At 44.7% G+C, this 16,280-nt stretch overlaps 1 protein-coding gene across 1 annotated transcript; it reads left to right on the plus strand.

Annotated features, from left to right (window-relative positions):
* The first annotated feature begins 285 nt into the window (after nt 1–285).
* cmpk2 (cytidine monophosphate (UMP-CMP) kinase 2, mitochondrial) lies at nt 286–14,615 on the plus strand. The gene is made up of 5 exons (XM_072278494.1): nt 286–903; nt 8,560–8,674; nt 10,426–10,627; nt 11,886–12,119; nt 13,375–14,615. The coding sequence occupies exons 1-5, from the start codon at nt 286–288 to the stop codon at nt 13,502–13,504; spliced, it is 1,299 nt and encodes a 432-aa protein (XP_072134595.1). The 3' UTR covers nt 13,505–14,615.
* Nucleotides 14,616–16,280: the final 1,665 nt, after the last annotated feature.

Below are 16,280 nucleotides of genomic sequence, written 5' to 3' on the forward strand. Positions count from 1 at the left end.
GTTAGATTGACCACGGAGTATGTTTATACAGGGAAGATCGCCAGTATAATGCTCTTTCGGCAGTTTGTTTTTTTTTGTTGCAGCTCCCCTCTATCTTCCAGACCTTGTAACTCTGCTTGCAGGGAGCAAGAGTTGGAGAGGTCGAGTGTGGAAGCGGACGCCGCTGACTTTCGTTTATTTTCCGAGCTCTGTCGCTCTTTCGCTTTCCATTCGTCACCCTTGTTTTCAAACGGCTGGGTTTCGATTGCGGAGCGCCGGGCGTGTGATACCTCACCCTCTCCGGTGATGAGCCTCCGTTGCAGCCGGGACATGGCCAGCTCCTTCGGCTCTGCTCTATACAAGCAATGGGCGAAAAGGGTCTTCGCAATCGAGTGCGAGAGCAGCGCCGACCCGCTGTATTTTGCCCTCAGACCCAGCTCCGAGAGCCCCTGGGATGAGAACAGCAAGCTGCACCAACTGCTCAGCCGAGCTCAGACCTACTCGCTTTGCATCGCCTCTGAAAACAGGATCCGGGGTGCAGAAACCTACATGAACCTGCAGAGCAAACTCTCCAGGCTGCCCGAGACGTGCCGTGTCATGGAACTGACGGCGTTTTTCCCCAACCAGGAAGGATCTTCGATCAAAGGGTTTCTGGTGCAAGATGACCGATGCTGTCAGAGCACCGAACGTGTCCTGCGGGACCTGCTGCGGGAGAGTGGGCAGAGCTGTCTGTGCACCTACAGGACGGGCGAGGAGGGAAGGATATGGCAGAGCCTGGGGCTCGTCAGTGACGGACAGCAGAAGGAGATCCTCAGAAACTGCTTGTCTCTGACCCAAACGCCGGAGCTTCACCCCTCAGTGTTAAACATCAAAAACTCTGTCGTATTCTATAAGTATGAAGATGCATATAGCGTTCTCAAGGAGGTAAGTCCGACTTCCCGAGTCTGTATGAAAATCTGAAAAATGCAGATGCAGCTGCAAACTTGAACTAAAACCAGAAAATGCTGGAAATACCCAGCAGGCCAAAAAGCCTCTGTTTGGGAGAGAATCTGGTCACCAGCCCTGATCAAATCCCTTTCTGCCTCATTTTTTCTGAAGTCCTTTTCCCTCTCCTCATGTCCTTTATTATATATGGAATGCTTGGTCAAGTGGCTGTACGTGCAAGATCTACTCTTAACATCAACTGTCTTCTGAAAATAAGCATCCAAAGTTTAATCTGCTCAAAAGAGAGGGAGGAATAATCCTTCATCTGCACTTTTATGTGAATCGTCTGTGTGCTTAAAAATGAGTTGAGATTCCAGGTTATGAATGTGAACTCAGATCCTGGAACACACATAAAATGCTGGTGGAACTCAGCAGGTCAGGCAGCATCTATGGAGATGAATAAACAGTGGACCTGTGGGGCTGAGACCCTTCTTCAGGGCTGGAAAGTAAGAGCAAGGATGCCAGAATAAAAAACTGGGCGGGGTGGGTTGGGTAGGATTAGCTAGAAGGTGATAGGTGAAGCCACGTGGCTGGGAAAGGTAAAGGGTTAGAGAAGAAGGGTTAGAAGAATCTGATATGAGAGGAGAATGGACCATGGGAGAAAGGGAAGAAGGGGGTGGAGGTGATAGGCAGTGTGACAGAATGAGTGTAACATGGTTTGTTGGAGCTACCTTTTGGTTGAAATATTAAATCCAGGCTGCAATGATTTCCAATCAGATATACTTAAAATATATCAATAGTTTGTGATCACACTCCAGAATATTCTGTGTAAATTGATTTTTGAGTTTCTTGTATTAAAACAGAGATGAAACTTCATTGGTTGTAGAGTTTGTTGGGATGCCTGGAAACCAAAATCCAAGTTTCTGCTTTCAGTTCATGGAAATAGAATACAACAAAATTAGATTTCTAGCATTTGTAATATCTCATCTGTTCACTGCGTTTATGAAGATTCTTGATCGTATTTTGAGTTACATCTTTGACACAAAATAATCTGCAGATGCTGGGGTCAAAGCAACATTCACAACACGCTAGAGGAACTCAGCAGGTCAGGCAGCATCCGTGGAAAAGATCGGTCAATGTTTCGGGCAGAACCCTTCGTCAGGACTGAAGAGGGAAGGGGCAGAGGCCCTATAAAGAAGGTAGGCGGAGGGCTGGAAGGAGAAGGCTGGTAGGTTCCAGGTGAAAAACCAGTAAGGGGAAAGATAAAGGTGTGGGGGAGGGGAAGCAGGGAGGTGATAGGCAGGAAAGGTGAAGAAGGAATAGGGGAAAACACAATGGGTAGTAGAAGGAGGTGGAACCATGAGGGAGGTGATAGGCAGCTGGGGGAGGGGGCAGAATGACATAAGGATAGAGAAAGGGAGGGGAAGGGAATTACTGGAAGTTGGAGAATTCTATGTTCATACCAAGGGGCTGGAGACTACCTAGACAGTATATGAGGTGTTGCTCCAACAACCTGAGTTTAGCCTCATCATGGCAGTAGAGGAGGCCATGTATGGACATATCTGAATGGGAGTGGGAAGCAGAGTTGAAGTGGGTGGCTACCGGTAGATCCTGTCTGTTGTGGCGGACGGAGCGGAGGTGCTCGATGAAGCGGTCCCCCAGTCTGCGTCGGGTTTCACTGATGTAGAGGAGGCCGCACCGGGAGCACCGGATGCAATAGATGACCCCAACAGACTCACAAGTGAAGTGTTCCCTCACTTGGAAGGACTGTTTGGGGCCCTGAATGGTGGCAAGAGAGGAGGTGTGGGGACAGGTGTAGCACTTGCGCTTACAGGGATAAGTGCCGGGTGGGAGATCCGTGGGGAGGGACGTGTGGACCAGGGAGTCTCCGAGGGACTGATCCCTGCGGAAAGCAGAAAGGGGTGAAGAGGGAAAGATGTGCTTAGTGGTGGGGTCCTCCATGGACCTCTCCCACACTTCATTCTCTGCCGGATTCACGACTCCAACCGACGTTTCTTCTCCTTCCTCGCATCCAAGAAGGACCACAAGCTCGCCCGCCTGGAGCCCACAACGACGATGGGCTCCAGCCCGGACCCCGACCCCTCAGACCTCGACTTCTCAGGCCTTTGGTAGGCCGAAGACCCATCCACCTCTGACTCTGACCCTGAGTGGAACCACGGCCTCCCGGACATGGGCACCAGCCCCCGGTGGGCCATAGACTCACTCACCTCCGACTCCGACCTCCGTTCTGGGGCCCCGCAGGCTACAGGCTCCGCCACCCCCAGCTCCAGATCCAGCTCGGATTGAGGTCCCAGCCCTCTCCAGACTGGGACCGCTCTTACTGCTGCTGGGTCCTACCGCCTGTCTTATTCCCCCACTACCCTCTTTCCTCCCCGCAACTCCAAACTTCCCTCTACCCCTCATCGCCCCTCCATTCCTCTGATTATTCATCCTCCCCTAATCCCGCTCTCCCTGAACATCCCAACCCTCCTCTCCCTCCTGAGACCTCCCACCCTTCACCCTCTTCCGACCCCAGCTCCAACCCTTGCCGTGTCTTCACCATCCCCTCTGACCTTCCCCCTCTGAGGCAGAACGTTCTGTCCTTAGCAAGGGCCTCACTTTTGTCCCTCTCCGTCCACACCTCAGTGAGTTCCATGCCCGCCATGATGCTGAACTCTTCTTCTGTCGCCTACGTCTCCGAGCCTGTTTCTTTGGCAAGGTTTCCCCTCCCCCTACTAATGACCCCTTCTCCTGTCTTCAACCCTCCTCCTCCTCCTGGACACCCTGCCCGGGCCTTCTACCTGCACTCGATCTTTTTATCTCCAACTGTCGCCGAGATATCAACCGTCTCAACTTCACCACTCCTCTCTCCTGTTCCAACCTCACTCCCTCTGAACGCACTGCGCTCCACTCTCTCCACACTAATCCCAACCTCACCATCAAACCCGCTGACAAAGGTAGTGCTGTAGTAGTCTGGCGGACGGACCTCTACCTCACTGAGGCCAAACGGCAGCTCTCTGACACCACCTCTTACTTACCCCTGGAACAGAACCCCACCAAAAAACATCAAACCATTGTCTTCCGCACCATCGCCACCCTTATCAACTCTGGAGACCTTCCATCCTCAGTCGCTAAACTCATTATTCCCACACCCCGCACTGCTCGGTTTTACCTCCTCCCCAAGATACACAAGCCTGGCTGTCCTAGTAGACCCATAGTTTCTGCCTGCTCCTGTCCCACCGAAATTGTATCTGCCCACCTGGACTCCATTTTGTCACCGATAGTTCAGTCCCTCCCCACCTACATCCGGGATACATCCCATGCCCTCCACCTCTTCAATAACTTCCAATTCCCTGGTCCCAAACGCTTCATTTTCACTATGGATGTCCAATCCCTCTACACCTCCATTCCCCATCAAGAAGGCCTCAAAGCCCTCTGCTGCTTTCTGGATAATAGACACCAGTTCCCCACCACTACTACCCTCCTCCGGTTGGCGGAACTGGTTCTCACACTCAATAATTTCTCTTCTAGCTCTTCCCTCTTTCTTCAGACTAAGCGTGTAGCTATGGGAACTTGCATGGGCCCCAGCTATGCCTGCCTCTTCGATGGTTATGTGGAACAGTCTGTGCTCCAAACCTATTCTGGTACTGCTCCCCAACTTTTCCTTCGGTACATTGACGACTACATTGGTGCTGCTTCCTGCACCCATGCTGAGCTCGTCAATTTCATCGACTTTACTTCAAACTTCCACCCAGCCCTCAACTTCACTTGGTCTACCTCTGACAGTTCTCTCCCCTTTCTCGATCTCTCGGTCTCCATCTCTGGAGACAGACTGTCCACTGACATCTTCTACAAGCCCACTGACTCTCATAACTACCTCAACTATACCTCTTCCCACCCCGCCACATGCAAAAACGCCATTCCCTATTCCCAGTAACTCCGTCTCCGCCGCATCTGCTCCAAGGATGAGGTTTTCCATTCCAGGACATCTCAAATGTCCTCTTTCTTTAAGGATCGTGGTTTCCCTTCTGCTGTCATCAATGATGCCCTCACCCGCATCTCCTCCATTTCCCGTACTTCAGCTCTCACCCCATCCTCCCGCCACCACAACAGGGACAGAGTACCCCTTGTCATCACCTACCACCCCACCAGCCTCCGGATCCAGCACATTATCCTCCGCAACTTCCGCCACCTTCAACAGAACCCCACCACTAAGCACATCCTTCCCTCTCCACCCCTCTCTGCTTTCCGCAGGGATCCGTCCCTCGGCGACACCCTGGTCCACACGTCCCTCCCCACGGATCTCCCACCCGGCACTTATCCCTGTAAGCGCAAGTGCTACACCTGTCCCTACACCTCCTCTCTTGCCACCATTCAGGGCCCCAAACAGTCCTTCCAAGTGAGGGAACACTTCACTTGTGAGTCTGTTGGGGTCATCTATTGCATCCGGTGCTCCCGGTGCGGCCTCCTCTACATCAGTGAAACCCGACACAGATTGGGGGATTGCTTCATCGAGCACCTCTGCTCCGTCCGCCACAACAGACAGGATCTCCCAATAGCCACCCACTTCAACTCTGCTTCCCACTCCCATTCAGATATGTCCATACATGGCCTCCTCTACTGCCATGATGAGGCTAAACTCAGGTTGGAGGAGCAACACCTCATATACCATCTAAGTAGTCTCCAGCCCCTTGGTATGAACATAGAATTCTCCAACTTCCGGTAATTCCCTCCCCCTCCCATCCCCTATCCCAGTTTCACTCTGCCCCCTCCCCCTGCTGCCTTTCACCTCCCTCATAGTTCTGCCTCCTTCTACTACCCATTGTGTTTTCCCCTATTCCTTCTTCACCTTTCCTGCCTATCCCCTCCCTGCCTCCCCTCCCCCACCCCTTTATCTTTCCCCTTACTGGTTCTTCACCTGGAACCTACCAGCCTTCTCCTTCCTACCCTCCCCCCACCTTCTTTATAGGGCCTCTGCCCTTCCCTCTACAGTCCTGACAAAGGGTTCCAGCCCAAAACGTTGACTGATCATTTCCACGGATGCTGCCTGACCTGCTGAGTTCCTCCACTGTGTTGTGAGAGTTACATCTTTGAGTATCCCCACAAGCATTCCCATAAGCAGTGATGGACCAAGTATGTGAATGTAAAATACAAAGGTGATATATTTGAAACAAAAGGATAGCTCTATTTGTCACAATATATTAAAGTAATTACAGGACTGAAAGGCTTATCGTATGACGAGCATTTGATGGCTCTGGGCCTATATTCACTGAAATTCAAAAGAATGAGGGATGATCTCATTGAAACCTATCAGATAGTGAAAGGCCTCAAAAGAGTGGAAGTGGAGAGGATGTGGAGTGGAAGTGGAGAGGATATGGAGTGGATGTGGAGGTGGAAAGGATGTGGAGTGGATGTGGGGAGGATGTGGAGTGGAAGTGGAGAGGATATGGAGTGGAAGTGGAGAGGATGTGGAGTGGAAGTGGAGAGGATATGGAGGTGGAAAGGATGTGGAGTGGAAGTGGAGTGGATGTGGGGAGGATGTGGAGTGGAAGTGGAGAGAATGTGGGAGAGTCTAAGACCAGTGGACGCAGCTTTAGAATAGAGGGCTGTCCATTTAGCACAGAGATGAAGAGGAATTTCTTTAAGCAGGGAGTGGTGAATCAGTGGAATTCGTTGCCACAGGCAACTGTGGAGATCAGGTCACTGGGTATACTGTACTTCAGGCAGAGATTAATAGAGTCTTGATTAGCCAGAGCATGAAGAGATATGAGGAGAAGGCAGGACATTGGAGCTGAGAGGGAAATGAATCAAACATGGTAAAATAGTGGAGAAGGCTCGATGGGCCAAATGGCCAAATTTTGCTCCTAGATCTTATGCTAAACACTCATTTCACTAACCTGTTCATAAGACCGTAAGACATAGGAGCAGAATTAGGCCATTCGGCCTATCGAGTCTGCTCTGCCATTCAATCATGGCTGATCCCGGATCCCACTCAACCCCACAAACCTGTCCATATATGACATAATTTTCAAAGAATTATGAACTTGCACACCTAAGTCCCTCTGTTCCATTATACTCCCCAGTCCCCTACCATTCATATTAAGCCCTACCCTGGTTTGACTTTCCAAAATGCATCACTTCACATTGAGCTGTATTGGAGTTCGTTTGCCACTCCTCAGCCCTCTCCCCTAACTGATCAAAATTCTCCCCGGTAAGCTATGATAACCTTCTTCACTGTAAAAACACCTCTTAATTTCATGACATCAGCAGACTGACTTCCAAATCATTTATATAAAATAACATATAACAAAGGTCCCAACACCAAACATGTGGCAAACTACTAGTTACCAGGCCTCTCGTCGAGAAACTACTTTTAACTACCAGTCTCTGCTTCCTATCTCTGAGCTAGTTTTGAATCCAGCAATGTGGTACCTTGTTGAGAGCCTGTTAAAGCCTAAATAGACATTATCCACTACCTTACCCTCATCTACCTTTTTTGTTACCCCTTCAAAAAATTCTTAACTGGTTCATCAAACACAACATTCTACCCACAAAGCTATGCTGACTCCTCCCAATCTTTTGTCTATCCAAATGCTAATAGATTTTGACCTTCATAATTTCCTAAAGTGACTTCCCCACCATTGATGTCAGGCTGAGCTGCCTGTAGTTCCCTGACTTCTCCTTGCACTGCTTCTTAAACAGAATATTAGTCACCTTCCAGTCTTTGAGAACTTTCCTAGTTGCTAACCATGAAGTAAGTAAGGCCATTGCAAACTTCCTCTCTATACTCTTCAGAGTCTGAGGATATACACAGGCTCTGGGGATATATCTAGTATATATAAGATCTCTTCACTCCTCTAAACTTTATTAAATAAATTGTCTTTTTTAAGCATATTTTTTACAATTGCAATACCCTGCTGGACATTAAGAACTTAAGTACTGCAGGTCTACCCCAGCAACGAGTTGCGTGTCGGCAGGAGCTGGACTTGGTGTGCATCGTGGGCTGCTTGCTGCAGAGAGGCGTCAGTGCGTGAAAGTGATGTGCAGCCTAACAGCAAGGGATCGCCTTAGTTGCTTTTCCTGTGATCACACGACTCTGAGCACTGTTAATACGGAACGCTGCGTGTCCGATTCGCTGATTTATTGGCGCATGTCAGGAGAGCTGCGTGGCTTCAGTCATAGCGAGCACTAGGCCTCAAGCCACAGTGTCGCCTGTTTACAGCTCCCCAGGAGAGAGACACTGGGGTCAGTGTGCTCCACCAAAGTACCAGGGACAGTAATGTGCAGCATCCAAGCTGGAGTCAGTGCTTGCTCAAGTGTCCACTCTGCAGAAAACAAGCCGTGTTGTGCTTGACTGCAGACTGCTGCAACATTCATGCACTCAGGGTCTTGGACTATTATTTTTTGTGTGACTATATTTTACTGAGGTATGTGCTGTATGTGTGACTGTTGGTACCGTGTTTTGCACGTTGGCCCTGGATTAACACTATTTCATTTGGCTGCATTCATGGGTATTCTCGTTGAATAACAATTAAACTTGAACTTGAAGTGACAGTGTTAAGCAATGACAATCAGATACTAGAGTTACCAACGACTATCTGCTGCCCGAGGGTTATTCAGTTGAATTATGTGTTTATATTTCTGCTCATCATACAGTGTGTGGAATTGTTTCCTGAAGCCAAGGAGGTTCTGCAAATAGTGAATCAATATAATGGGACTTCCAAAAAGGGCCGCCATCCTGTTATTGTGATTGAAGGACTTGATGCAACAGGTAAGAATCATTTAGAGATTCCATCTCTTTGGAATCTTGAACGTCTATCAAGTACTGTAGCATCTTTCTCAAAGCATCCAGTAACTGAAGCTGGACATTCCAGACAAATAAGTTCTATATAAAGTTAAGAACAAGTCTCTAATGTTAACAACAGGATGATCTAAAATTTAAGTAGCTAATATGATTAATGTACTTTCAAAGCACTCAAAACATTTAAAAGTCTGAAATTGTTGAACTGATTTAACAGTTTTAATAGTATTGAGCAGTAATTAGGTCAAGAAAATACATTTCATGTATGCATTGTAAGCATAAATTGTATTAATTAATTGATTGATTAATTAATTAACTTCTAGTAATGCCTCACCCACCCCTTCATTTCCCATCCCCTTGTCCCTCTCTCACAATACCTCCTTGCCGCTCCCCACCCCCCACATCACCCCCCTCTGGTGCTCCTCCTTCCCCCTTTCTGCTTTCTTCAATGGCCTTCTGTCTCTTTCACCAATCAACTTCCTAGCTCTTTGCTTCATCCCTGGCTCTCGAAGTTTCACTTATCGCCTGGCGTTTCTCTCTTCCTTCCCCCCACCTTTCAAATCTACTCCTCAGGTTTTTTTCTCCAGCCCTGCTGAAGGGTTTTGGCAGAAACGTGGACTGTACTTTTTTCCATAGATGCTGTCTGACTTACTGAGTTCCTCCAACATTTTGTGTGTGTTGCTCGGATTTCCGGCATCTGCAGATTTTCTCTTGTTTGTAATTAATTGTAAGTTTTTTTTGATAGAATCTAGAGATCATAAAACTATGATTTTACTCCTTTCATCAATAGTACTTGGCTATTCAAAATACAGTTGCAGGCAGCAGAAAAGCTGTGAGGATGAGGAATCAATCCTCCCCCCCCCCCCCCCCCGCCCCACCAATACAAAGGGCTACTTATGTTAAGGCATCCTAATTAAGTTTCCCTTTCTATCTGGAGCCAAATACCAACGGACTGTAGAATGACAAAAACCATCAGAGCTTCAGTTCTTAATGTACATGTGCAGGTTTTCTACTTGAAATTAGAGTGGGAACCCCAGATGACTTTTGCTCCTATTGTCCAAAGTCAAGTAAATCACCACTGAATGACAAAATTCTCCTCAGATCTTCTATTTTTATGTGGCACACTCAATAGTCCATTTAAACATTATAAAAAGTATTGGAGATACAAGAGACTGCAGATGTTGGATTATGGAGCAACAAGCCTTTCTGCCGGTGTCTCCAACGTTCACACTCTCCTTGCTACACCTGCTCATCATCTTTATTCTGTCCTTTTCTCTGCCCCATCTACATTCACCTGCCACTGTTTCTCACCACCACCACTGCTCTCTTCCCCTACCTGGAACAAGGCACCCGTCAGCTCCTACTCCTCCTCAGTCCACCATTCACCTTGGACTTCTGTCTGATCACTCCCCCCCTCCCTTCACCTCTCTATGTCAGCCATCCTGCATCTCACTCTCAGTTCTGATGCAGGGTTTTGACCCGAAACATCAACAATTCTTTTCCTCCCACAGTTGCTGTTCAAACTGCTGAGTTCCCCCAGCAAATTATTTGGTGTTAGAAAAAATATTGTTCTATGCTGTAGAAGTCTCTGGTCAGATGCAGCCTGCAGATGTTAGTAAATAACAAACAATTAAGTAAAAAATAAATAGCAATAAATCATTGCTCTTATTTTATTATGAATAGAGGCTTTATTCTGTTATATTTATTACAATTATCTTTAGGAAAGAGTACTTTGACTGAGGCTTTAAGAGATTCGATTCAAGCAACACTTTTAAAGTCACCACACGACAGTATTGGCCATTTGAGAAAAATATTTGATCTAAAACCACCTCTTATTCGGCGAGCCTTTTATACTTTGGGCAATTACATAACCGCCTCTGTCACAGCAAAGACATCGGAAACATCTCCGGTAATCGTGGATCGGTGAGTGTAATCTTCAAAGGTTCTAGAGGATGGTTGTCACTAAATTAACTGTCCTGGGACTTTGGCGGGCACACCCATGCAAGGAATAGAAATGATAGAGATACTGAGCAACATAGCTAACAGCAAATTTAATTTCATGGCAAGATTTCTGGCAAAGTAGTTAGAAAGTGGTTGATTTAAGAATTGACATTTAGATAGGGAAAATGCTAATCTCTTCCCTCATTTTAAACACAGATTGGGAGAAGGAAATTATATATCTGTTAGTCAAATAACTCTTGTCAGAAAGGTTAGATGTTCAACATGGTAAAGTTAGGTCATCCATTTTCAAGAAAATAAATCAAAATTCTCGATACATTATGCAAAATTATGAAGAGAAATTTAGGAATATATATAAAACTCACTGAAATCTTGTCAACAGCTAGAAAATATGTATTAAGAAATCTAAAGGGAAATAATTTTAAACTTGAAACAGAAAATTTAGAGATGATTCTTGATTAGTAAGGGTATCAAGGATTATTGGGAGAAGGCAGGAGAACAGGGTTGAGAGGGATAATAAATTAACTATGATGCAATGATGGCACAGACTGGATGGACTGAATAGCCTAATTATGCTCCTATGTCTTATCATGCCAGGAAGGAATTTCTTCACATAAAATCTGGATCTCACAGATTATCAGTTTAATTGTACATTTCATCAGTGGGATTGATAGATTTTTGAGTGTTGCAGCTCAGGGAGATAATGGAGTTAGGATTTAGATCAAGACACTGCTGTTTCGCATTTTGAAGTTACAGAAGAGAATGTTTATTCATTCACTATCATTCTTATTTTTTGCAGTAAACTATGTAATTTCATAAGGTCTATTTATCTGGAGTGAGTCATAAGAACTACATTTTAAAAACTAATTAAATGTTTTTCATAATATTTTCTGAAAATCATTTAAGTTCTCTTGTTTAGTATCTTTAATTACTAAATTTTACTCAGATATCTTTCCATGAAGTCCGCTCTCTTTTCACAATTACAGCACTATTCCATTGAATGATCAATCAGAAAATTAAAAAGGAAACTGAGACTGGTTGACTGCGCTAATTAAATAATTCCTAATTATCAAAAGCTGACTGCGGTTTTTGTAGGTGTTGGTTTATAATATCAACTGTACAAGTTATTGCTAACATTTCTTCCACATTACCACCGTCTTTATACTTATCACAGCTACTCAATATTTCCATTGAATGTAAGCTATGGTGTGTTATTTCCTAGGTTCTGGCACAGCACTGCTGCATATGGAATCGCAACTGAAGTAAGTGGGAAAGTGGAGAACCTGCCTCCCCCCCGGCATGAATTATACCAGTGGCCACAAGATCTGCTTCAACCAGATTTGGTGCTCTTGCTTACAGTCAGTGCAGAGGAGAGGATCCGTCGTTTGGAACATAGAGGAGAGATGAAAACCAAGGAAGAAACTGAGCTGGAGAGAAACAATCTGTTTCGACAAAAGTAAGAGCAAATAGCAGCACTAAATGCAGGCATTTTAACAGAATTCATCAGGATAATCTTCCCATTTCACTTGTCTATCTCTTACTTCCTTTACCCAGCTTTTTAACCAAGTGTTGTTTATTTATATATTTGTTTATTTAGAGATGCAGGATGATAGGGGACCTTCTGGCCCTTCAAGCCATGTCACCCAGCAACTCCCAATTTAACTCTCGCCTAATCATGGGACAATTTACAGTGACTAATTAACCCTACTAACTGGTACATGTTTGTACTGTGGAAGGAAACCAAGCACCCAGAGAAAGCCCATACATTCCACAGCTAACATTAGAACTGAACTTCGAACTCTGATGCCCCAAGCTGTAATAATGTCACACTAGCGGTTACACTACCGTGGTGTCCTATTAAATCTCGAACTTCATACCTATTTCCCATATCTCTGTGAAACAACTTCTATGATTTACTATTTTATAGGTGCAAGCCCCTATTACCAATACTGATATTTAAGTTAATGGGGGACAAAAAAAAGGAAGTCATGCTGGGATTAAAAACAAAGCACGACGATCTTTTCCATTTATGTGTACTCATTGGCACTCTCACTCCTGAACTCCTGGATTTACTGCTTGGTATTCACCTCACTTCAGAGAAGAAACTGTTCGGCAAAACTGCATTTTCTGAATGTAGATTGTAATGATTGGGACTTGTCTCTTTCATCGCAAAATTTTCAGCGTTGTAAGGACAGAAAAGCCTGGGGCTGACAGAAGCATCGCTAATGGACGATTCCTCAAAAAGTTCATTTGAATATTGTCTCAGTTTGTTTATTTGCAACTGTAAACATCTGCTGCTCTATAACTAGCTTCAAATTGGAGTAATATTGATCTAAATCAATATTACAAGTTTCAAGTGTATACATTAGTCCATCAGATAATTAGTAAACAAGATAGGGAGATATTCTTAAAGTGAATCTAGTAATTCCACGGTTCTGTTTGTCATCAGTTCTCCTGCAGAACATTCTGTGGCCAGGCATACCTCCATGAATGACGTTTCTGATCACTCTGTAATGCACTCTTAAATGACTTGGATGTGGACTGAAAAATGCAACTGAAATTAAGGATCAGATTACAAACAATAAAATCTAGCAGGTTCTGGCACCAGAACTTCAAATCACTTGTTTTGAATCAGAAACAAATTGCATGGTGTGTTGCAAGAATGGCTTTGACCTTTCTCTAAAATATGCTTTTGATCTTTTTTACGATAGGGTGGAAGCAACTTACCGAAGATTGGAGAACCCATCTTGTGTGATAGTCGATGCCAGTGCATCAAAGGAAGAGGTTCTCAAAACTGCACTTCTTCTAATTGAAAGACACTGTGGTATTAAAAGGACTTGACTTCTTACTTTAATATTTTCTAGCTACTTAAATTGAGTCTAAAGTGTATTTCATGTGATCAGAGCTATGACTTTGCATGAAAATAATACCGGCACCTTTTTTCTGTTATCGATATATACTGGAGGTAAGGCATGCAAAGATGAGATGCAGTCAATAAAAAGATGAACAAATTAGATTGTGCAGTATGTTTCTAAATGACTGAAAATACTCCTGCAGGTGAGGACTTTACACACCATAGTATGTGTCAGCCCTATTCCTTTGCCAAAAAGCACTACAGCTCCCTATTTGATCAGCTGGCAGCTTCACCACTTGGCATTAACCCGGTAGAATGGGTTACCTGCCTCTATGGAATATGTTTGTCTTCCTTTGATTCTACATTAGATCCCGCAGTAGGTAGATACTGTATTATGGCAGATCACTACCCCATTGCAAAGAAGGATCATGTTCATGGCTTATGAAGTTTCTTCTCCAATCCAAGTAAATAGTGACATTCACAGTGATCAAACATCTAAACAGGCATGGAGAGAAGTCAGTCCGACACCTTAGACCAGGTGTTACCAACTTTTTTTATACATGGACCCCTACCATTAACCAAAGTGCCTGTGGATCCCAGATTGGGAATCCCTGCTGGAGACACCATGAAAAGCAGATGGTCCTGGCAAAGTTCTAAAAAACTCAAAATAATTGGAGCACTGTAGCCACTGGACTCTGATTATGTCTCCACTAGACTGGCTCAAAGTTATGCTGAGACAGTTGGCACAGTGCACTACATGCCTGATGCTGAATTAAACCAATTGCTTTGATGTAGGTTAAAATTTGCTCCATAGCAAAGGAAGGAGATGTCAAATCTTGAAAAGTGAGAATGTGCTTCCACAAAGTGCCTTGCAAATGATGTAGTCCACACAGTTTCATTGTAGTACATGGATGTAAGGGTTACAATGAGCTATGTTAAAATCTCATATTGTTGTTATACTTTAGATTTTGGAAGTTCCATTAACTTTCGTCCCAATTGAAACTGCAACCTCTGTACTATGTCCTACCCTGCCCTACAGTAAACTGTATATTGAATCTATTGATTACCTTTATTGTATATGATCATCTGTAATCTGGCCATATTTTGTCTGGAATAAATGTATATCTACCAGCCTTTATATATTGATTAGTGTGTGGAATGATCTGGAATTGTTCAAGTTGTGTTGCTATTGTGTCAGTAATGCTCTGGTACAGTACTCCTCCTGTGGAGGTTAGAGGAATTGGAGTGACATCCAAGTTGGCAAATAGGATAGCCATTTCCTGAAAAAAATGTTTTCAAAAGAAGTGAAAACGGAACTGAGTAAATAGCATGTAAATGATTCCTAAAAACCCATTATCCCCCATCAATACATTTAAATGATTATTTCACTTTGACAGTCCTGCTCACTCAAATTTGTTTCAACTGTTTTGCAATGCGAAGTGCTTTTGTGCCTCCAATATAGTAGATGTGACAATGGGTGTTCCTGTGATGCTCAGCAGCAAGTGTGGGTGCGCTGTACTCTGAAGGAACGATGTTTCTACAAGTGGGATCTGTAGAATGTGACAGGTGACACTTGTATCGGAGAGGGACCAATATTCTTGTGGGCAGGTTTACTAGAGTCATCGGGAGTGGTTTAAACTAATATGGCAAAGGGATAGGAACCAGTATGGTAGAGCTGAGGATGAGCCAGCAGGTTTACGAGTAGATGTTGGGTGTAACATGAATATAGTAAGGAAGACCAATGAATGTAAAAAAGGACAAGCCAATGATTGAGTACAAATGCAGATGGAGCAAAGGGTTAGATTTACCACAGAGGCAAAATTCAAAAGGGCGAAGAATGCAGGAATGAAGGTGCTGTATTTAAATGCACATAGCATTTGGAATAAGGTGGATAAACTTGTGGTGCAATTAGAGATTGGTCGGTATGATATTGTGGGCATCACTGAGTCATGGCTGAAAGAAAGCCATCGTTGGGAGCTTAACAGCAAAGGAAATACTTTGTGTCAAAAGGAAAGGCAGGAAGGCACAGCCGGTGGTGTGAGTCTACTGGTAAGAGATGGAATTACATCTTTACAAAGTGGTGATGTAGGGTAAGGGAATGTTGAATCTTTGTGGGTGGAGTTAGGAAACTGTAAGGGTGAAAAAAACATGGAAATTACACGTAGGCCTCCAATAGTAGCTAAGAGGTAAGGTTGAGATTGCAAAGGGAGCTGTAAAAGGTATTTAATCAGGGTAATGACACAGTTGTAATGAGGGACTTCAATGTGCAAGGGGATAGGGAAAATTAGATTAGTGTCAGAGCGCAAGAGGGGGAATTTGTTGATTGCCTACGAGATGGCATTTTAGAGCAGTTTGTGCTTGAGCCTACTCAGGGAAAGGCTATCTTCGATTGGGAGTCGTGTAATAACCCAGATCTTATTAGGAAGCTTAATGTAAAGGAACCCTTAGGAGGCAGTGATCATAATATGATTGAATTCATACTGCAATTTGAGAGGGAGAAGCATAAGTCACATGTATCAGTATCACAATGGAATAAAGGGAATTACAGAGGCATGAGGAAGCAGCTTTCCCGGGTGGATTGGAGGAGGACACTGGCAGGGATGACGGCACACCAGGGGTGGCTGAGGTTTCTGGGAAAATGCACAGGATAGGTATACCCACAGAAAGTAGTTCTCAAATAGCAGTGGTAGGCAACCGTGGCTGACAAGGGAAATTAAGGATTGCATAATAGCCAAGGAAAGGGCATATAAGGTAGCAAAAATG

The sequence above is a fragment of the Mobula birostris genome, chromosome 2 (genome assembly GCF_030028105.1).
Source record: "Mobula birostris isolate sMobBir1 chromosome 2, sMobBir1.hap1, whole genome shotgun sequence".
NCBI lineage: Eukaryota > Metazoa > Chordata > Chondrichthyes > Myliobatiformes > Myliobatidae > Mobula > Mobula birostris.